Genomic DNA, 23,404 nt, shown 5'->3' on the forward strand with positions numbered 1-23,404 from the left:
CATGTCCAGTCCAGGTCAGTTATGTACCTAAACTGCCATTGATCTAGTGTGGACCAATTTAGAAATGACGTTAATATAGATGTGATGCTTTTCTACACTCTATGATTTTGAGTCAGAGCTGTTCAGCAACAAACATAGAAAACAAAACCTCAAGTCATATTTTTGCTCAAAATCAAAAGGTAAAAATAAGATATTTATTGCATAAAAGAAAAAGAAGCCCATTTTTAGGACCATTAAGTTTTAGTGCATTATGCTATTAGTTTTATGTCAGTTAAGTGTAATAATAATAATTATATAATTGTTTTATTATAATATTAATATTTTAGTGAGTTAAGTGTATTTTTCTCCACAATTCTCAGTTGCTTACTATATTGTGAAAAAATATCATTCTCATTTTCAAATCATTCTCAAATCTCTTTTTTTAAATTATATTATTTTACACAGGTTTTTTTTAAATATATATATATATATATATATAAATATTTTATCCGGAGAGGATGCTTTTCATGACTATTATATTCATTTCAGGGATAAAATGTGATTATTTGTCACAATACAAACAATGTTGGTCCTAAAAATAGACTTCCTTCATGCAAAGTTTAATTCTGTATTTTTGTCGTTTGAGAATTACCCAGAAAGCTTGGTCTTTTGCTCACTGCGGTTCGTGATAAGATATCTGTATCTGGAAAAGATATGTTGTGGCCAACCTGAAAAATGCAAGTAAGTTGTTAAATATGTATTACAGACCCAAAGCACTCATTTGTGTGAGAGTCCAACTTGTGTTTAAATGTGTATTTTATTGTTTATTTTGTTTTTTGTGACTATTTTCTCCCCAAAAAAGGGAGATTTTACTGAAGAGATGCGCTGCTGTATTTTGTGACTTGTTGATGTTTTTGGTGAGATGTACTGTAATAATTTTTGGCCTTGCTCATGTGTATGATTTAGTTCTCTAGTTCCATTGATTTTCGTTTTGCATTGAGCATTTACAAATGCGGAACTTCTAGCATTTCACTTCATGTTTGTTTGTCAGTGTAACTAACATTATCATCTCGTTTGCTTTGAATTGATTGTATTTGCATTGATAATCTACTTGTTTGTACAAGCAGAAGAGACTTTAAAAGTAGTTTTATCTTTTTATTTGATAGTATTTTCATATCTTAAAAGGAAAAGACTTGTATGAAGTCTGAAGTACTGGGGAAACGTCTTAAAATGCCTTGATTAGCTGTGTATGTGTGCTGGTCTGGTGACCTGCGGCAGGTTCTCTCTCACTGTGCCAGAGAACATGCTGTCTCTTGGTTACAATGCTGTGAAAGATAATAAAAGGCAGATGAGTTATACATTTAATCAGACTTGCTCTCCTTTGTTCAGTTCATAGGGAGATTGATTCAGGCGACATCATCTTTTCTTGTCTGTTTATATTTTGATTTCTCAGGTTTTATTTTTTGTTTTAGTTTTGACTTCTGTTTTACACCTAACTAATGCTCTTCCAAAATTATTCACATTTCTTTAATCCATCGGTTCATTCTTTGATCATTTTTGAGTTGCATTTGTCTTCTAACCACTCAAAATTCCTTCTGAGTGAATCTCCAGAAAACATTTGTCACATTTAACCCCATACTCAAAAGAAGGAACAAGAAAGACAGAAATAGGAAAAAGTTTAAGAAAAAAAAAACTATTTTAGGAACTTTTTTTAACTTCTTTGTTATACAATAATTGTTTACGTTTAATTGGTGGAACAAAAAAGTAGAACAAAAACATACATGATGTATAAATATTTTATAATATAAATCATGATTATTAATGCTAATTTCAATAATATATTTTTGCAGATCAAACAAATTGTCTAAATGTAGCATTTCAGGCCTACTAGTGCTCAAAAAAATCAGTTATTCTTGTGACTTCAGTAGCTCTGACTCTTGACTTTGAAGTGAGTGTTGGATTTATTTATTTATTTTTATTTTAAAAAAATAGCAATCATATAATTGGCTGAATTTTCTTTAAAGAAAATGTATATTTCTTTTGATTTTGGAGTGAAATATGACCCAGCGTTGTTCTTGAGAGGTTTCATGAGATTCACCTGTTTTCATCCATTTCAACCACCATCTTATTTTCCATAGCAAAAAAAAAAAAAAAAAAAATTGGCCATGTGCAGGACTAATCAGGGGTCAGCATTGCTCAGAGGGGCATGTGCTTCAGCTTTTCATGAGTTCCTGAGCTGTTATCTAACTTCTTATGTGTACTTGTACATTGTGTACGTGTAAGTGTGAATGACAAAAGGATGGTTCTACTGTGAGCGTGCGAGTATTTGTGTTCTCTGAAGGAAAAGTGAGGGTGTGAAGGGATAAACTGGGGGGTGGGGACATAAATAAATAAGAAGAGCCAAGTTTAGTTTTTGTGAATACTGACAGTGAGGTGGTATTCAGATGATCATGATATCACAGTCTCCAAGTGAACTGTACTGCTACCATTTGCTCTTAGCGTAACGGAGGACAGCTATTTGGTACATTTGGTGCCGTGACCCGGGTGGGAATGATGTTTAGGGTGGTGAGTGTAACTAAGGCCAGCTATTTGGTACATTTGGTGCCGTGACCCGGGTGGGAATGAGGTTTAGGGTGGTGAGTGTAACAGAGGCCAGCTATTTGGTACATTTGGTGCCGTGACCCGGATGGGAATGAGGTTTAGGGTGGTGAGTGTAACTGAGGCCAGCTATTTGGTGCCGTGACCCGGGTGGGAATGAGGTTTAGGGTGGTGAGTGTAACGGAGGCCAGCTATTTGTTACATTTGGTGCCGTGACCCGGATGGGAATGAGGTTTAGGGTGGTTAGTGTAACTGAGGCCAGCTATTTGGTGCCATGACCCGGATGGGAGTGAGGTTTAGGGGGGTGAGTGTAACAGGCCAGCTAGTGAGAGCTGCATGAGTAAACCTCACTCCCCTGGCCTCAAGAGGCATGTTAGTGACTGATGCTAGAGACTGCAATCTTTAGCGTCCTTGTAAGCGCACCCACCTCCTATGCCAGAAGCGCTGGTTCGAATCCTTCTCGGAGTGGGGCGAGTAGAACCTGAGGGGTTACATTTGGTGCCGTGACCCAGATGGGAGTGATGTTTAGGGGGGTGAGTGTAACTGACACCAGCTAATAAGAGCTGTGCAGGTAAACCTCACTCCCCTGATCTCAAGAGGCGCACTAGCGACTAACTCTAGAGGCTGCCGTCTTTAGCATCCTTGTTAGCGCCCCCGCCCCCCATGCCGGAGACGCCGGTTCGAATCCATCTCGGAGCGGTGCGATTAGAACCTGAGGGGTTACATTTGGTGCCGTGACCCGGGTGCGAGTGAGGTTTAGGGGGGTGAGTGTAACAGAGGCCAGCTAGTAAGAGCTGTGCGAGTAAACCTCAATCCCCTGATCTCAAGAGGTGCACTAGCGACTGCTTTATTAGCATGTTCGCTTCCCATGCCGGGGATGCCGTTTCGACTCGCGCTCGGAGCAGTGCAAGTAGGATTGGTTACATTAGCATTTGCGAAAGTGCTACTAAACCAGTTTAGTTATGGGCAAAATGGCTACTTCTGCTTGAAGATGTCTTGGTGAGAAGTCGACCTTATCTTCTGCAGAAAAACATGCATGTTAACTATATTTAAAGATGTCAATGCTGTGCTTACAATGAGAGCCTGCTTGTGTTTACTGTTAATGGAACAACGAGTGTGTTCTGATATAAGAAAACCTGTCGGAACCTCATGAAGACTAAAAAGAAAAAGAAAAAAGTGGGTAGCCAAATATTTTGACTGTTATAGCAGTGATGTCTAGTACATTCCCTGAGGGAACTGTGGTGAAGAACTTTTGAGACGAACTACATTTTTGTTTGTTCTGTAATGTTTGTAAATTGTATATCGGTCTGTGGAAATTATGTGTTGTCTATTGTAAGACTGTGGATCAAAGATGACCAAATGACGCTGAGCTCCCTCTAGTGGACGGAGCTTATATCGTCTGGGGAAAAAACTATTCCACTACCATTATTTAGACTATAAACAAAATGATCTTTAGTATGTAGGTCCCTTATTGCCGTTCTTTTTTAATCTGATGAGTGTAAACAATGTCCTGACTCCATATGATACGGTTATATATTGCTTGGACCTATACCTCATCATGTATATGTCATTTCCTGTTGCACTGAGTTTTGTATTATTAGCTGCCTTCCATCACAAGGCATTGAATGCCTTAAAACATGTACAAATGCATTTCAGGCCTGCTAGTGCTAAAAAAATCCAACTGTTCTTCACATTAGTTGCGGCTTCCATAGCTCTGACTCTTGAAGTGAGTGTAGGATTTATATCGGTAGTTTTTTTTTTTTAAATGTCATTTTTGTTGAATTTCACTTCCACACAGACAGAATATTTCCAGAGGCTGTTTGTGATGTAGGATGAAACATCTCTAGAAAATGATGGAATTCGACATAAATGATTCATTAAGTCTTGGAAATCATTTCATCTGTAAAATGAGTGTTTAAAACCACTGTGCTTGCTGTAATGTACTCTTGTCCTCAACAGTTCTGTTTGATAGAAGATGCTACGGCAAGAGTACATGAGAATACACTTGAAAATGTGCCCTTCTCACAGAACGCCAAATATGAATTTCAGTGACATCATAATGGGCAGTATGACATGTTGCCAGGGCAACAATTGGATGCACCATTCTACTTCTCTGTAAATATGTCTGTCTCTCTTAACAGTTCTAATAGTGACATGTCAGTGCTTCACGATTCATTTCAATTCCCTTTCTGTTGACATGGTTGGTAGAAAAAAAATCTTTTTTGTTCTTTCTTTAGTTTTCCGTTCTGAATGGGGTCAGAAAAGACAATAAAAATAAATGTTTGGTAAAGTTTTTAGTGCTTTGTTTTCAAATTCTGAATATTTTATAATATGTAACAATAAAGATTGTAGTGTACAAATCCACATTTATAATGTATGTATGTTATAATGCAATAAAGAAAAACAAAGTATTATATTAAATGCTGTCTATGTGTGTGTCTAGGTGGGGAGGGGGTGTTATAGAATAACAAATGCTTTCCACCATCTGCGTTAAGTTAAGGCTGCTCTGAGAAATGCCTGCTCAGAATTATATGTAAAGACGCAATGCATCATAAAAGCCATACTAAAATCTTGCAGCTCATCAAACTTTGTTGTTGTCATGAGTGTGTATATTTCATTTTCATGACTATATATTCACAATTTCATGATCAGAAATTAATAATTTTCCCGCTTTGGTTCTGTCTAAATGAAATACAGCATCAGTGCAGCCTTAAACTTGGTTTTTGTCATCATGACAGTGTATATATATTTCATTTTCATGTGTATATATTCATCATTTCATGATTAGAAATTAATAATTTTGCAGCTCTGATGCTGCTTTGGTTCTATAAATGAAATGCAGCATCAGTGCAGCCTCAAACTTGGTTGTTGTCATAACAGTGTATATTTCATTTTCATGTGTATATATTCACAATTTCATTATAAGAAATGTTTTTTGCAGCTCTGATGCTGCTTTGGTTCTGTCTAAATGAAATGCAGCTCTAAAATTAGTTGTCATAACAACATCTTTTATGTGTATATTTATATATATATATATATATATATATATATATATATATATAAATTCGAAATATATTATTGAATCCCTGCGACCTGCGTAAATGCATATGCAGCCTCTGTGTGCAGGAAACGCATCTTTTTTTGTCCATGCAGGCAATATGTAACTTCTAGTCGCCTTTGCAGTTTAAAGTTATTTTAAGGAAGACTAATTAAACGTCTAACACACTTACAAATGTATTTAATTGTCCAGAATTGACTTTATTGATAAGGTCAGCGTCTTACAGCAGTCTGCAGAGGATGAGAGAGGAGTGGTGGAACTACAAAGCGCCATTGTTTCCAGTCGAAAAGCAGAGTAATCGGACAGGAAGTCCCATGGCTAGATGCAATGTGTAGAGAGTGTTGTGCGTGGATGGATAACGACACACGGACACAAAGAGTAGCGATCATCTGAGCAGTGCACCAGAAGCGAAGACACCAGTTTCTGACAGCACTATCGCATCGCATTAAGCGGAAGAGCACGAATCCTCCACGCAGATCCACTGATGACATTTAAGCAGGTAATGCACGCGCATGATGATGATGATGACTGTTCTCTAAACCCGATTAATAACCATCCTGACACTGCTGTTATTGATGTTGACAGGCGGATGCATGCGTCCGCTTATTTTATTATTTTACATTTGTATTGCAAATGCATTTTTGACGTTAGATGTGTGTGCGCGTGCGAGCGCTCGAGGTGCTCCCTGTGCTGCAGTGGCCAGTTTATAGGAACAGCATGTTTATTAAGCTCACTACTTAGTAACCAATGCAAGGCAGTTTGACAGCGCAGGGAACATCCGTTTAAGATAGGCATCTTTCCCCATTTGCATTAGAGGACATCTATGTTGTTCATTCAGCACTTATTTGCATTTGAATGGATTTAGATTCGTTGAAGATAAGTGTTGTTTATGACTCGGTTGCCGTGTGTCATTCTCTTCTCGACCTGCGTACACGTCATTGCCGTGCGATTATCGGGGTTACTATAGTTCAGATGCGGTGCTGGGCTTTTGTCTTCAGTTTAGTTGCTGACTGGGTTTTACCAATGCACAATTACCATTAGTCATGTTTTTGTATCATTCTGGCACATGTGTAACTGCATTGGTCTTTAATATGTCGTAGTATTTTATTTGTGGTTGTTAATCTTGTCTGTAATATCTAGTAAAGGTTTTATTTTTAATTTCAAAACCCGTTTAAATATATATCAGAATTGTCTTGACGGGAACTGCACGATTCTGGATAAATTGAGATTTATTTATTTTTTCTTTTTTTCAAATAGATATCACGAACACGATTAAGAACAGACAACTAAACAAAATAAGTAATTTACTAGAGTTTCTGTTTACTGCTGCAGTATATTTAAAATGTTTAATTAATTTTAATGAGTTTTTTTTTTTTTTTTTTTAAATCAGTTTGAATGTATGATTCAATGACTCATAAACGCTTGTTTCATTCAAGCGGCAACCTCCCTGTCTCTTTTTTTAAACCAACACGGAAGTGAATTAAACGGCAATTCATCAACTGGCCGCTTGAGGCTGGATGCAGAAGTGAGTCAAATCTGTATCTCCCCCATGTTAAAATGCCCAACTTTACAGCAGAAAAAACATGTTTACAGCCTGGTGCAAAAAGTGGCTTTGGTCTATACAGCTAATTTTGCCCTTCATGACAACTGTGAGGGGGGTGAATTTTTTTATAACTCATCCGTTTAAATTATGTTAAGCCTTACATTTCTGCATAATTAAGGGTGTCCTAATTAAGTGACAGGTGGATTCCCACTGCTGTGGTCATTAGTCATCATTAGCCGTTTGTCTGCTGTCTGTTAGCCATCACGTTACCTCAGTTCATTGTCTGTAAAAATAAATAAATTCGGGAGTGACGCGCTACCAAGATGGCGACGGTCGGCCACGCCCACTTTAGGCTTCAAAAACGGTCTTCAGAAACCTACGGGTGAAGTCACGGACACTACGTCCATATTTTTTTACAGTCTATGGTTTCATTACTGGATGAATCAGCACGTTTTTTAATGAATCTTTGAATGATTCATTGACAAATACATTTTTTAACGCCACTTGTCGCCACCTACTGGTGTAACGATGTAATTGATGCAATCGTTATTTGAAGTGTCAAGTAAAGTTACTTTTAAAATGTGATTTACTCTATTTTGATCGCTGCCTTAGACGTCATGCAGTGATTATATCTGAAATATAAACTTTTATCCTAGTTCTTCTGTGATCATTTGAATATTTGTAACAGAAAAAAAACATACTGTGTGAAGTGATACTGTGATAAACTATTTGTGAATCTGTTTCATACCTAGTCTAACCGCTCTCTCTGGGTCATCGGCGTCTCATCGTCGCTTCTCCCAGATTGTTGGCAATTCAAACACAGCAATCATCACTCACGTGTACGAGCACCAATTTACTTTGGGCAATTGGTGGGAGATCTCCACTGTCGGCAAGTGGAAAATCAGGGCTCAAATCTTGTAGTGTGTGAGAGGCATTACGAACCGGGTTGGTTTCAGTGAGTCAAAAGTACACATGAATCACCCAGAGCACGTTCTTCAATTATTTACTGAATCGCACATTAATCCTTGCATTAGGTCTAATTTGAAATGAAATCCTTACTGTTATTTTTAAATTCTTGTGACACTGACTTCTAGTATTTCACCATTGACAATTGTGTAATTATATACACACATCATGAGTTTGTAATCAGTGGCGTTTAAAAAAATACATGAGTGAATGAATGAAATGTTTCTCTTTTTTATTTTTATTTTCATTTATTGTTAGGGCCGATTATTGAATACTACAAAAAATTGTTAATGGAATATTTATATTATATATCTATATTTTACTGAGTGTAATTAATTTATCCTCAAGTCTTAATCTAGACCTGTCGTTCTTTGCCAGCCATATGGAACATGCACAATATTTTCCAATCCATGACCAGCACTTTTGCCATCCCTTGATGGGCTTGTGACATTTCTTTTAATATCATGGTAAAGTGGGTAAACACAGGATTCATGTACTTCGATGGTTTGTCTGTAATATTGCTGCTGCGTGAGATCCTGCAGTAATAATCACTCCAAAGCTGTGCGGCAGTAATGAATTGTCTCTGAGATGTAATTGAATCAATTATGCATGATGCACATTTTGATTAGAATGTACATGTATAAAGTTGTTTCCAATAATATATTATCTTTGTTTGTTTTTTTTACTACATTTTGCTTGTTTCAGAACAATGTGCCGTTACCTACCATATTTTTAAATAGAATATATATATTCATTATTCTTTTGTCCCAATGAGTGTATCCATGACGCTGCTTTGTTACTGCGTTCTAACCTTACCTTTAATCCGATACAGCTTGTTAATTAAACCTAACACTATTACTTTGCACCTGAGGTAGATAACAGCGACCTCATCCACCGTCTTGATTGGGGGCATGTATTCACGTTGTTGGGAAACTTCGTTTATCTCGATTAGGATATGGGTCAGAGGTTTTTAGCAGTGAAGCCTTGACATTATCCTCTTAACAGCTCTCTGCATCCTTTGGACAGCAAACAGAGCGTATTTATCTTCTTGCTTGTGAAAAGGGCCTGAATGAAATCTATTATAATGGCTTTGATTTTGTTTGTTTCAGCCATGGGAGTTTGTTTGTGATTCAGGCTAGTCAAGTCTGGGAGGTTTGAGATACAAAGGAAGTAGTATTTTAGTGCAGAGGATAGAAACGCTATCAGTTGATGTCATCTAACACTGTAGTGGATCAGTGGTGAAAATAATTTGAATGCTAAATGCTAGTTTTACTTCAGTTGTGTGCTCATAGAAAGATTCTTTGCAAAAGTCTATATCTCACCACAGCAACCCAACTGAAAAGATCCAGAGTTTCATCCAAATCAGGGCCTGGTTTTCGGTGCGGGATTGCACACGATTCTACTCTTTCTCGTAAGGTTGAAGCTTATAATGCGGGAAATTCACGCAAACATTAATTCACTATAGCAGTGTGGGTTGAATGAGTAAACAAAAATTAACAGATCAATTCAGTAATTTGAAGACTTTCTGTTAATCTGCAATTTCATAAACGGCACAAGTGAATCAGCGTCCTGCACTGTTTTCTGTTCCCTTATTTGTTATTTAAATTTAAATTCAATGATTGCAATCAAACTTCCTTGTGCCATTGTATGTAGGGTAAGCACAAACTAGCATCCAAATTGAATGCTTTTACATTTCAGTAAAAGAAATGGCTTCCTAACAATATAATTATGATTCAGTACATGAATAAAAAGGAGCATAAAAGTGTATTCTTCTAAGGGATTCTGAAAATCTACTTAAAATATCTATTTTAGAAACAAATACTTTGAGTGAGCAAACATTTAGGTGAGATTATTGTAATTTAACCTCCCCCCAATCATCTCCCCCGTAAGAATCACCTACGGGGGGGATTTTTCTAAATGAATTTCAGGCCCTCCCCATGTTGTTGAATTGCTACTGCATTGTTCACAATGTTGGACAGGCTAGTGCTAAGGTTGTTAAAGGGATAGTTCACCCAAAAATTGTTTAATTCTTTCATAATTTACTCATCCTCAAGTTGTTCCAAACCTGTATGAGTTTCTTTCTTCTGTTGAACACAAAAGAAGATATTTTAAAGAATGTTGGTAACCAGACTGTTGACGGTAACCATTGACTATTATAGTAGGAAAAAACACAATGGAAGTAAGACAATGGCTACCGACAACTGTCTGATTAACCAATATTCTTTAAAATATCTTCTTTTGTGTTCAACAGAAGAAAGAAACTCATACAGGTTTGGAACAACTTGAGGGTGAGTAAGTGATGACAAAATGTTCATTTTTGGGTGAACTATCCCTTTAAAGGCACAGTATGGCATTTTTCGCCACTAGGGGTCGCTAACCTATTTACAATAACAAAGGCGTAGATTGATGACGCAACATTTGCTAAGAATTATGGATCTTGTCGTCAACGTCAAGCCGACCGATCTAATAATGTTTATGGATGACTGAATACATCGATGCTTTTATCATGACTGTGATATGAAGCAGTTCGGGATTGCTAAGAGACAGCTATCAGCTCCACAAGCGACGCGAGTCCCGCGGATATAAAAGGAATATGGACATTTCATTCTACCGAACTACACGCAAGTGCAGAATTACAACTCACAGGTCAGTTTATTAGACAAATTAAACTTGTGAGGTAACGCAGCGCTGTTTCACTTGGTCTAACATTACACTAGCACACTAAACTGCATTTGAATGTGTTGAAATGTATGTGTTAGTCTGTCTGTATGAGACTAGCAGTAAACTAGATCAACATTAGAATAACATACAGATCATATTCTGACATTTTATCATTGTTGAACTATATAACATTGATTAGTTTTATGTAAATGTGCTCACCTGTTTAATGTAGGAGTGGTCGAAGTCTCGGACGTGGAGCTCTCGTTTATATACTGTCCATGGGAGCTCTAGGCATCTCGAAAACACCGCGCTGATATTGATTCTCGTTTTAGTTCTCCTTTTTTATCCAAAGTCTGCTTGTCATGGTCCATAATGTTTGAACGAAACAACAACAGCGTGCAGATAGACATTGCGAACTACAAAGTTGTCCGCGTCAGTCGCTTTGGTTACTATCAGACGGCTCTGGTTCATAGCTCTGGTTGCCATGGCAGCACGAGCGGAAACCAGGGACAACGCGGATATGACGGCATTGGCGGCGACACAACGGAAATAAAGAAACGGGACGTTTCTCGAATTAAATTACAAATTTCTCCTGGTTTAAAAGTTGTTGGAAACAGTCGGGATAATGTAAGTACACAACTAAAAAATATATATAACATAGATATAGTGATTTTTGCTATTTTTAAAGCAAAAAAGTTACATATTGTACACATACTGTGAGTTGAGGTTGGGAGGGAAGGGAAAACTGGATTGTGCAGTTCAGAAAAAATATGTTTGTACAGTTGAGTCCAAAAACAACTTTTGAGTTTGCTACATGAAAGTGGTCTGTTCTAGCATTCTTGCATGACTAAGAAATATATGTATGTACAGAAGAAACTTTCTAAGCCTCATGAAGTTTGGGGAAATGCAAGAATGTTTTTACCCTGTAATATTGATCATTATGATGATAGTCTTAGTTTGTCCAATACAGAAATCATTTTGGAAACACTGTTTATTGCTCAGTCAAGAATGTGTCCCTAATATTTATAAAAACTATATTTTACTATGGCAAAGAGATCATGTAAATAATAAAGAACTTTAGAATGGGACAGTGCATTATTAATTGTGTCCCTATGTTGTTGGGTTCATAATAATATGTTCGTAATATCTTCTTTGAAACAACATGATATGAGGGTGAGTAAATATTGATAGAAATTTTGGGTCAACCATCCCTTTTAATAAAAAAGCGTCACAGCTTACCCTGCTCACCCCTGCTTTTTCACCAGTTGTTTAAATAATTATTAGAAGTATTTGTTTGCTTTTGTTTACATGTGTAAGACCGTCCGATAAGATTATAGATTTAGACGTCTTGACCTCAGTTGCAGTCCAGTAAGCTGCTTTGGTGCAGTATGGCTCATAATGTATAGGTTTTATGCTACAAAGTCTGTAAAAGATGTCGAAGAAGGCACTTTAGCACTGGCTGTGCACAGGATGTCGGATGCATGGACTCTCTGCCAGGGTTTTCTCATTGATTACAGTACAGCAACAAAAGACCAACTCACAACACACAAACTTATGACAAACCATAATTACCACCATTTTCACATTTTGATCCTTTGCTTCCCAAAAAAAGCCAATGCCTTCATTTATCTTTCTGGCTTTCTCTAGTTAGTACGGCTATTTTTCTCCTTTCTGTCCTCATATTTCCCAGGTGGTCATCGCATCAGAAAGGTGATTTATTCTTTGTTCTCTTTTCCCCCTGTATACGGATGGAGGAGCACTGAGGTATTTAACCGAGATCAAGCCAAAGTCTTTCTTTTGAGAAACCTCCACAAATTCTTGTATGCAGTTATGCTGACCTGTCTGAAATTGGAAGAATTGAGGAATCTGAGTTTAATGCAGGTATATAGGGTTCACCGGGATAGTATAATCAAAGACAGATGGACACAAAGATAAAAGCAGACAGAGGATATAATGAGAGAAATCAAGCAAGAGAAAGCAGAACGTATAAAAAAGGAAGCACCAAGGGCTCTGTTGCGTGATGTGTAGGCCTGTGGCACATGTGTTGTCCGTTTCTGCCAGTAATGCAGTTATGCAGCTGTGGCTTTGGGCCACAACCTGCCTGATCATCTTTGTCACCGTCTCGTCTAAACTGGACTCAGGGTCTGGTCAACCTTGGATACCAAGAGCAAGTTCACAGATGTACAGTAGGCCAAGTAGAAGTTTACCCACCATGATATAACACCCACCACAAAACACCAGAACCACTACCAATGCGTATCATGCCTCCTTGTACAAGCTCATTTAAATGCCGAAGGGTGGGCTTGTCCCTAAAGGCTCCTCCTGGTGGCTCACCACTGTCCTGTCCCACTTTGCTCAATCCCGCCCATCCCAGTCTCGCTTGAGGTTGATGTAAATGCGATGTGACATATCCAGGGTGCTGGTCCAGAGTGCTAATCATTGGTAATCTAATCCAGAGGAGATTAGACGAGAGGAGGGAACACAGGATGCTGAGAAAGGCTCTCTTTGGCTTAACAGAAGGCGGCCGCTGTGTCCACGTTGTGCTGTAAGATTGTCGCGTCTTGCTAAGGATTCGCTTACTACAACTGTGTTTGGAATTTGGGATTGCAGTTGGTAACATCCAGTTGGAGTTCAGCGTTGGAACGGAAGACTTTGTCACTTTTTTTCCGTGTGCTGATGGTGTGGCTTTGAGTGGCGCCGCCTTGTTAATGGGATCTAGTTTTGTTCCTGCTTGCATCATCATAAAAGTGCTTGTCCTTCTGCGGGATTAGCATTAGCATGTGGCTGTAGCCAGAGTCAAACCAATTCTCGCGCCTTGTTCAACTTTTTGAATTTCTGGGGCTGATATTTCCTGGAGCACTTTCTGCAGTTTCACTGACCTGTCTCCAAGCTTGTCAAGAACAGAACTGTCGGTCCGTTTTTGAACGAAACCAGAGGAGGTCGTTTCATAATTAACCTGCTTTGAAGGTCCCATCACCAAAAGTGGAGATGCTGAACCAGGGGGCTGTGATGATATTCACAGGGGTCTGTGGGGCGTTAGTGGTCATGGCAGTGGCCTACTACGCCTACTGGTGAGTCCAGCTAATGGTTATCCACCTGCTGCTTATGTAAAGGGTTATTGGATTGAGCACAGGGAAAGGTCAAGTAAAATACTCTTTGCCTAAGTCTTTAATTTGTTAGTTTGTAGTTACTTGCATGCCTGTCATATTTGTGGGTGTTTAGGGCACTATGATGACCACCTGTTGCTCAGTTCTAGAACAACTGAAAAGTCATGTGGAGTTTTATTCTTTGTATCTTTATATTCTTTGTGCATATGACTTTAAAGCTTGCGAATTTTGGCAGATTGTAAATTGTTGTGTTAAATGTATCTGAAAATTGGACCACTGTGGAAGTTTATTTGCCATCTAAAGGCTGAAGCACAAACTTACTTCTTATTGTGTATATTCTGAGGCAGTGTTGCTCTGTGCGTTGCTTTCTCACTTTTCTTTTGCACCCCTTAAGCTTTTAAGCTTTGTAACCTTCTTTTTAAAGGCACATTTTTGGGCATCTTGGAAAAATATGGCCCCAGGCTATCTAGTGATGCAGGCTAGACAGCTGTTTCCTCCTAAGCTGGTTGATCCCTCCATCTCTAATACCTCCACCCTATCTCTTTTTATATTGCTGTGTAGTCCTCTTGCTACAAAGTGAATGAAGAACCAGATATAAATCACGATGCATCTAGTTTATTTTAGTTTAATCATCTTAAGTTAAGTGGTATTAAAAAATGTAAGATAAATATTTTACCCAAAAATGTTCCCATTTATGTTCTTTCTTTCAAAGAACACGGGAGAAGATGTTTGGCAAAATGTTAATGCTGCTTTTTTTTTCAGTAAAATGATAAAATATATATCCTGGAATAGGAGCTGTTGAACAAAGAAGCACCTTTTGATACACATTTTCGGAGCCTTCTGACACGATTCAATGCCTTTGTATGAAAAACGGATGTATCTACATTTACACATATTCAAGCATAAAGCATCAAGACATTCTGTAACAGGTTTGATACATTTAAAAGCTACGACTGAAAAGAACAAGTTATTTGTACCACGTATGTATTAACCCCTATTTTTTGTGGTTCCCGTTCACTTACATTATATTGAAAAGTATAGCACCAGAGCATTAATTCTTTTGGTGTTGCATGTAGAAAAATCTATTTTCTTTGGGCTTGGAAAGAGGGTGAGTAAATTATGTTGGTTTTTTAAATTATTCACTTGGAAGTTATCTTAACCAGAACACATGAATTAAGTGGGTTTAGCCTGGTTGCAAAAGACTCTAAAATTGTGTAATTCACACGTTTCACCAAATAGTTGTTACTAATTTATGTTGCAAAATAACTTTCTTCATCCCCTTGGTCAGGGTTAATTCCCTTTGTTCAGTAGCACACTCAGTCTGGCTGTTGTCTGTAGTGTTAATGATCTCAGTTGGTGGAGAAAGCGGTGTTTCTTGTTGGCTGAGCCAGTGCTCTGCTCTGACAAGTTGATCAGGTGATCCCTCAGATATCGCGGACACACTCCCCCTCACACACCTAGTGCAACTCATTAACTGGCATGAGGGGTTTTGGCATGCAGTGCACTCTGCCATTCCCTTGTTCTCAAACACACACACACTTTGGTGAGATTCCAAAGTTTGCTTCAAGTTCGTGCAGTGGTGGCTAGGAGGACAGAGTTCAACTCTTTCCTTTCCCACCCTCTCTCTTTTCCCGTCTTTCAGCAGTCTCTCTTGTCCATACTAAAGTTACAGTTAACTTAGCACACTGCCAGTGGATCTTCATCTAAGGTTAGTGTTGTTTGTGTTCTGTTCGTCTTGGCTGATATGCTGGTAGAGGAACCAAAGCATTTTTGTCGGTTGAAACTTTTACTCGCTGGTCTCTTTCTGCCCTCATGTTGTAACACGATTGTTTTGTGTTTGTTTGAAATGGCAGCACATAGATTTGGCAGATTTCCTATTATGCTAAATGCTAATTCACATTGACTAGATGACAGCTTAGAGATATTAGCTGGATTTATTACATTTTCTGAAGAAATTGTGAGCTACTTGCCTGTGCAAAACTTACACAATACTAAGGTATTTTGGGTGGTTGCCTGGGGCATTGCTATATGGTTGCTAGGTGGTCCATGACACCCAAATCTTGTCTTAATTTTCTCTTCAATAGAAAGTCTCTGGTATTTAGTGTCAATACTAAATCAATACCTTAAGTGATAAACAAATGACCTGTGAACCAAAAGTGCTGTCCATAGATTTAATAATTCAATGTCAGTGTCAATGTAGTTTGCCATCATTCTTATTCTTTTTTTTTGTAGTTAATGCATTCAGTTTCTTCAAAGCATTTGTGATTCATTTGGTAGAAATTAACTGTGGAATATATGTGCATAAAGGTACAGAATGGAGGTAGATTATAAATAACACAACCACTTCCCCCATGTTTTACTTGCTAATGTATCAAATGTTTTTGCTGCTATCATAAGATGTTTTTTTTATTAATGTTTGCACAAAGATACCATTTATTGCATTGTTGTTTGGGTCAGGCATAAATGTGCAAAATTCCAATATATAATAGTGAAAAGTACCTACTGGCCACAAAATGCTTCAGATGGAGATATTTTTTATCATTGTAAAGCATCATTCAAACTAGATCTTATGACTCTCCAAATCCACCATAACATTTTTGCTTGCTGCTCGCTCACAACAGGGACTTTATTTTGCACACACAAAAACACCATCAAACAGACTGTGCTTGTCAGATAATGTTGGCCTGTAAGTATGGGCAATCGGGCAAAACTAATGTAATTTCATCACAACAGTATTGCACTTTTAATGATATTAGTTATTGTAGTAGGATGGTTGACTGAACTGTAGTGCTCTTTGTTATCAGAGCAGACACAGATAACACTTTATTGTCCTAGTTGTTACAAATAGTTACTGTAGTAATAACTATAAATTGTGCATAATTACACGCAACTAACCGTAAACCAACCCCTATTCCTATCCCTGACCCCCCTATAGTAAGTAGATGTAGTTTATTATCATTACTCGGTACTTAAATGTATTCGTACTACGTTGTATCACAGACGTCTTGAAATAAAATGTAACCCAGACAATAGGCCCACTAACAGAGAAAAGGATAGTATTAATGGGGTCAGGCGGGCCACCTGCAGGTTACGAGACGGCCAGTTAAAGTAGTTTGGGAACTTCATCCGGAGTATCAGATAAACCTGGAACGAGCAGAGTGACTGGTTTTCTGCATTAAGCTGCAATCCTCTCTTTTCATTTGGTTAAGCAGTGCTTTAAAAGATTATTTGGCAAATAAATTTGCTGAAACGCTTGTTTTGTTGGAGTATTTGATATTAATCCAGTGCTTTCTCTTGCAGTTGTTGTCTTGTTATCGGATTAAGCAGTGCTGGAATATAAAGCTTGATAAGCTTTCAAAATCAATTTGAAAGTGGAGACCTTTAGATCCAGTTGTAGTGTTTGTGAGAGTGAGAGTGAGATTTTTGTACGTGACGAATCATGTTGAGATGCTGTCGTGTTATAAAAGAGTGAGAGTTGGGGGGGGCCGCAAAAACGAGGCAGTGTCAATGCGAGAGAGAGAAATTGGGAGAGAGAGAGAAATTGGAGGAGGTGACTGGAGCTCCTCCAATTGGGTGAGAGGGTGTGTGTTTGCGTGGGGCATGTGTAGTGCAGTTGTGTGTGCGCACTGTGCTGCTGCTGCTTGTGGATTTTTTGGTGCCTACGGGTCTGTGGTCATGAACTCTCGCCTACTTTACGCTGGATATCTGTGTATCGGGACAGGATGTGGAAGTAAAAATAAACAGGACTAAATGTCATATTGGTGACGGTTGTATTCACGACTGGGGCTGTCATGAATTCTCTAAATGCGCTCTGTCTCCTTTTCTCTCAGGTCGGTGGTACTAAGTGAAGGGCCGTGTAAAAGGGGGTTGTAGAGAAGAACCCACTGTGGTGAGTTAAACATCCCTTCACAATATTGACTTGGATAACTGAGATGATTAATTGTAGGCTATTTTTAAACATGAACATTAAAGAGTACCTGGAATGACTGGTACATGATTTTATTTTTAATGCAAATGCTAGTAATAATATTGACCAGTGATAATATGCATGCAGTTGTAAGTGTGATTTTGATGTTGTGTTAATATTTTGTGCATTACTGTGTCTGCTGCTTAATGAATATGAGTAAGTTTGATTTGTTCTCTTCCAGCAGTGTGTGTGTGTGTGTGTGAGTGAGTGAGTGATTGAGTGTGTGTGTGTGGAAGGGGCTCTCAGTCATGGGTGTGGTGGCGTGGCTGAAGAGCCTGTTCGTACTGCAGCTCTTGATTGGCTTCGTGTTCGTTGTGAGCGGTCTCATTATCAACTTCACGCAGCTCTGCACCTGTGTGCTGTGGCCCTTCAACAAACAGCTGTACCGCAAGATCAACACCAGACTCTCCTACTCGCTATGGAGCCGTGAGTTGGTTTTGTCTCAACTGAATGTGCTGCACACATTTTGCATGTGTTTTTACAGACGTGTATTAATGCAAAGTTTTAGTTGCTTTTAAGGGCATTTATTCCAAATCGGATGTACCTGTTACTGTAGTATATAAAGAATTTGCAGATGGATAGCACTTAATGCGTTTTCTGTCTTTTTTTAAACATTTGTCATATCACTTTAGTGTTATGCTGAGAAATTTGTTGCATTTATTTATTTGCCTTCATGAGTTTTGCAGTGCAGGTTACTGGCGAAGGAGCTAATGACATCATTCTTATAATGCAAAATTACATTCTTATAATGCAAAATTATGAGGCAATATGGTGTTGGTGCAAAAATGGTGGAGATTTTGCGAGATTTCCTGTGTTCACAGTCGAGACTCTGGTTGAAAATCTGTTCATGTGTGGTGTGCTGTCTTTGTCACATCATGGCACACCACACACTATAGGAGCAAAACGCTTAAATCTAGGATTTTTTGTCCTCATGTTTGTGGTCTATCACATTTTGAAAATCTTATAAGATGTAAAAAATCTTTTGGTGTGTACCCAACATTACGTGTATGATCAGTGTTTCAGTAATGCATTAAGCACACTTTCCATGAAGACGATACTTTGTTTATAATATAAAATATAATTTATCTAACACAGTAACTAATATCTACCTTCTATCTAACACCTAGGATGAAAAGTAGGTCTTTTTAAAATTACTTTTTTCTAATTGGTGATTTAAATTCCTGTCCATTTATTTTTGTTTAATAGGTAAAAGTTTTAACGTTTATTGCTCGAAAATAAAACCACACCGATCAGCATTTTAAACGTTTAGATGTCCAAAATTTTCCAGCACTCACTTCAAATATATTTGCATTTACATTTACGTTTATTCATTTAGCAGACGCTTTTATCCGGAGCAGCTTACAAATGAGAATTATATAACCCGAAGCAACTGATCCATAGGAGGCAATAATTTGCATGCTGCTTGTCACGATATACAGTGAGGAAAATAAGTATTTGAACACCCTGCTATTTTGCAAGTTCTCCCACTTAGAAATCATGGAGGGGTCTGAAATTGTCATCGTAGGTGCATGTCCACTGTGAGAGACATAATCTAAAAAAAAAATATCCAGAAATCACAATATATGATTTTTTAACTATTTATTTGTATGATACAGCTGCAAATAAGTATTTGAACACCTGTCTATCAGCTAGAATTCTGACCCTCACAGACCTGTTAGTCTGCCTTTAAAATGTCTACCTCCACTCCATTTATTATCCTAAATTAGATGCACCTGTTTGAGGTCGTTAGCTGCATAAAGACACCTGTCCACCCCATACAATCAGTAAGAATCCAACTACTAACATGGCCAAGACCATAGAGCTGTCCAAAGACACTAGAGACAAAATTGTACACCTCCACAAGGCTGGAAAGGGCTACAGGGAAATTGCCAAGCAGCTTGGTGAAAAAAGGTCCACTGTTGGAGCAATCATTAGAAAATGGAAGAAGCTACACATGACTGTCAATCTCCCTCGGACTGGGGCTCCATGCAAGATCTCACCTCGTGGGGTCTCAATGATCCTAAGAAAGGTGAGAAGTCAGCCCAGAACTACACGGGAGGAGCTGGTCAATGACCTGAAAAGAGCTGGGACCACCGTTTCCAAGGTTACTGTTGGTAATACACTAAGACGTCATGGTTTGAAATCACGCATGGCACGGAAGGTTCCCCTGCTTAAACCAGCACATGTCAAGGCCCGTCTTTAAGTTTGCCAATGACCATTTGGATGATCCAGAGGAGTCATGGGAGAAAGTCATGTGGTCAGATGAGACCAAAATAGAACTTTTTGGTCATAATTCCACTAAACGTGTTTGGAGGAAGAAGAATGATGAGTACCATCCCAAGAACACCATCCCTACTGTGAAGCATGGGGGTGGTAGCATCATGCTTTGGGGGTGTTTTTCTGCACATGGGACAGGGCGACTGCACTGTATTAAGGAGAGGATGACCGGGGCCATGTATTGCGAGATTTTGGGGAACAACCTCCTTCCCTCAGTTAGAGCATTGAAGATGGGTCGAGGCTGGGTCTTCCAACATGACAATGACCCGAAGCACACAGCCAGGATAACCAAGGAGTGGCTCTGTAAGAAGCATATCAAGGTTCTGGCGTGGCCTAGCCAGTCTCCAGACCTAAACCCAATAGAGAATCTTTGGAGGGAGCTCAAACTCTGTGTTTCTCAGCGACAGCCCAGAAACCTGACTGATCTAGAGAAGATCTGTGTGGAGGAGTGGGCCAAAATCCCTCCTGCAGTGTGTGCAAACCTGGTGAAAAACTACAGGAAACGTTTGACCTCTGTAATTGCAAACAAAGGCTACTGTACCAAATATTAACATGGATTTTCTCAGGTGTTCAAATACTTATTTGCAGCTGTATCATACAAATAAATAGTTAAAAAATCATACATTGTGATTTCTGGATTTTTTTTTTTTTAGATTACGTCTCTCACAGTGGACATGCACCTACGATGACAATTTCAGACCCCTCCATGATTTCTAAGTGGGAGTACTTGCAAAATAGCAGGGTGTTCAAATACTTATTTTCCTCACTGTAGATCATTCTAATTCATCTAGCATCATAACACCTATTACATGTGTCAAATAATGACACTTTTGTCTTCTGTAGAGCTGCTTATAGATGAATTGAGCTGAATCAAGTGAACTGACACTTTTAGAGCTGCTTTACAGCAGAACTTGAATTTGTCTCCTGTTTGATGAAGCTTGCATCATTTATTCTGTTATTTTCCTGTTTATCTCTGTAAAGCTATTTTGAAACAATCTGTATTGTACAAAGGTGACGTGACTTTTATTCTGCTTTCCTAACAGAGTTGGTGATGTTGTTGGAGTGGTGGTCTGGCACAGATTGCACTCTGTACACCGATCAGGCCACGGTGGATAAGTTCGGTAAAGAGCACGTCATCATCATCCTCAACCACAACTATGAGATTGATTTCTTGTGTGGCTGGACCATTTGTGAGAGATACGGCGTACTGGGGGTGAGTCCTGACCAGCAGTGAAGACAGCAGAATGAAGTGAGAAGTTGTGGAGGGTGGTGTTAGCTTTGAGGTGGAATAGTCGTGTAGACCTGTCGACTTCAAATGCATCCCAACTGAAATGCAACCTCATAATGTGTGAGAAAATTGTGTTTTCCACACACGACACTTTAATTTGGATGTTATAATGTGGCTGAGATACTCCTATTAGTAAATAAAGCTTAAATTTTTTTTTAAAAAATTCACAGTTCAGTTCATAGTATTGGGTTTCACAATGCATCGTAATATATTTTGTAATGAAATTTTGGCTGAAAATGTATTCATGAAAGAGCATAATTATGCAAAATACAGTATAAGACATCTCTTATGTAGGGGTTGGGCCTGTGATGGCCATTAAACGATAACTGTGACTTTAATAACATGCAAGACTTTACTAAAATGCAGTTAAAAAATAAAAACTTTACCAAAAACTTTATTTTTGTAAAAAAAAAAAAAAAAAAAAAACAGGAGACAAAATATTACAGACTGTGGTACAAGCCTCTACTACGAGCTTTCTTGCTTGCGGTTGCCAAATATCACAGGATTAAATCCCCCAATCCAAACTTTTCCTTTAAAAAGGATACATTTTCAACCATGCACACACGTTCTCTCTACACTGCTCAAGTGCCGCTGATGATCCAAAAATAAAAGCTGGAGTTTAGCGATCTCCATTGAGATATTCTGCTTAAATGAAAGTGTGTTGAAATTTGCGATCAAATCTTCTCAGTGATGAACTGTAATAAATCCAAACATGAATCTGGTTGCTGAATAAATGCACTTACGCAACTTCTGTTTGATGATAGAAGTCTTTTATGCTGTTGTGTGATTATAATTTTAAGCAAAATAATCATGAATAATCAATCTAACCAATATGCAGCATGATGAAAATGTGACTGCGTTTTCATTGACTGAAACTAGACTAAAATGCCCAGGCGTTTAGTCGATTAAAACCTGATAAAACAAAAACATGTCAAGATTGTCTAAATATGATGAAAACTAAAAAGTACATTTGACACAGGACTGAGACTAAAGAGCTGACAAAATTAACACTATTGCCCATGCAACTTTTCTAATATTCATTTAAGTTTTTCATCAAAAGATTAAATAAATATATAGCTTAATTATTTCAATTAATTAAATGTTTTTAAATAGTTTTAGTTTTAACACTGCTTTGTTCTATATTTAGTAATCTTGGGCTAAATCCTAAGAGATTAATTTGCTGGATGTTGGATTTAGTTGTTTTGATTGAGTGGGTGATTTGAATTCTTCTCTTCCTACCTCTCTGAATCCTTTTTTTTTTGCATTTTCTATCCTACCTTTAATTCGTATCCAGAGTTCGAAGGTTCTGGCTAAACACGAACTGCTGAAAGTGCCTCTGGTTGGCTGGACGTGGTACTTCCTGGAAATAGTTTTCTGTAAGCGGAAGTGGGAGGAGGACAGGGAAACTGTCTTCAGTGGGCTGAACCGTCTCCGAGATTACCCAGAATACATGTGGGTGAGTACACTGACCGATTAGGATGCTCTAATGACCTGATAATTAAGCAGAGCTTTGACAAGTCACTAAAGTGATGTGTTCAGAGTATTTGATCATTTGTTTATCACATTTGAAGCTAACCAAATCTCACTCTCTCACTCAATTTTGTTTATGGTTCAGAACAATTTAATACCCTTGATAGGCATATTTTAGTTAACCTTCACTTTAGATTTATTGTTTTTGTTTGTTTTTGGGGTGTTTGAATTTTTGGTTATCCTTTTTACAGTTTGCTTTAAACCATGCAATGTTGCAGTTTCTAATAAAACTACTTGACAAACCCAATTCACATTTGAAACGTAGTGTTACTTTTACTCAGTAAATGTGCATTGACACATTTAACCAAGGCTCAGAAATTGCAAATAAATAAATAACAGAAATCGCAAAGAAGTGTGAATGCAAAGTAAAACTTTCCCCTTTTTTTTCTCTTTAAAGGGTATAACAAACACTATATTATAATTATAAAAC

At 38.1% G+C, this 23,404-nt stretch overlaps 1 protein-coding gene across 8 annotated transcripts in view; it reads left to right on the forward strand.

Moving 5' to 3' along the window:
* The first annotated feature begins 5,857 nt into the window (after nucleotides 1-5,857).
* The window catches only part of agpat3 (1-acylglycerol-3-phosphate O-acyltransferase 3), a 25,781-nt gene continuing 8,234 nt past the window's right edge, over nucleotides 5,858-23,404 (forward strand). Inside the window, exons 1-5 of one of the 8 annotated variants that reach the window (XM_084106938.1) lie at nucleotides 5,858-6,134; nucleotides 17,743-17,801; nucleotides 18,061-18,305; nucleotides 21,200-21,369; nucleotides 22,739-22,900. In XM_084106938.1, the coding sequence (XP_083963064.1) occupies nucleotides 18,128-18,305; nucleotides 21,200-21,369; nucleotides 22,739-22,900 (510 nt within the window). In that variant the 5' untranslated portion in view covers nucleotides 5,858-6,134; nucleotides 17,743-17,801; nucleotides 18,061-18,127. Of the gene's footprint in view, nucleotides 6,135-13,259; nucleotides 13,877-15,230; nucleotides 15,621-17,316; nucleotides 17,643-17,742; nucleotides 17,802-18,060; nucleotides 18,306-21,199; nucleotides 21,370-22,738; nucleotides 22,901-23,404 lie in introns of those variants that run through there. The other 7 variants (XM_084106942.1, XM_084106940.1, XM_084106943.1 and 4 more) reach the window with 7 other exon arrangements.

Source organism: Abramis brama (genome assembly GCF_963993115.1).
Source record: "Abramis brama genome assembly, chromosome: 2".
NCBI classification, from domain to species: domain Eukaryota; kingdom Metazoa; phylum Chordata; class Actinopteri; order Cypriniformes; family Leuciscidae; genus Abramis; species Abramis brama.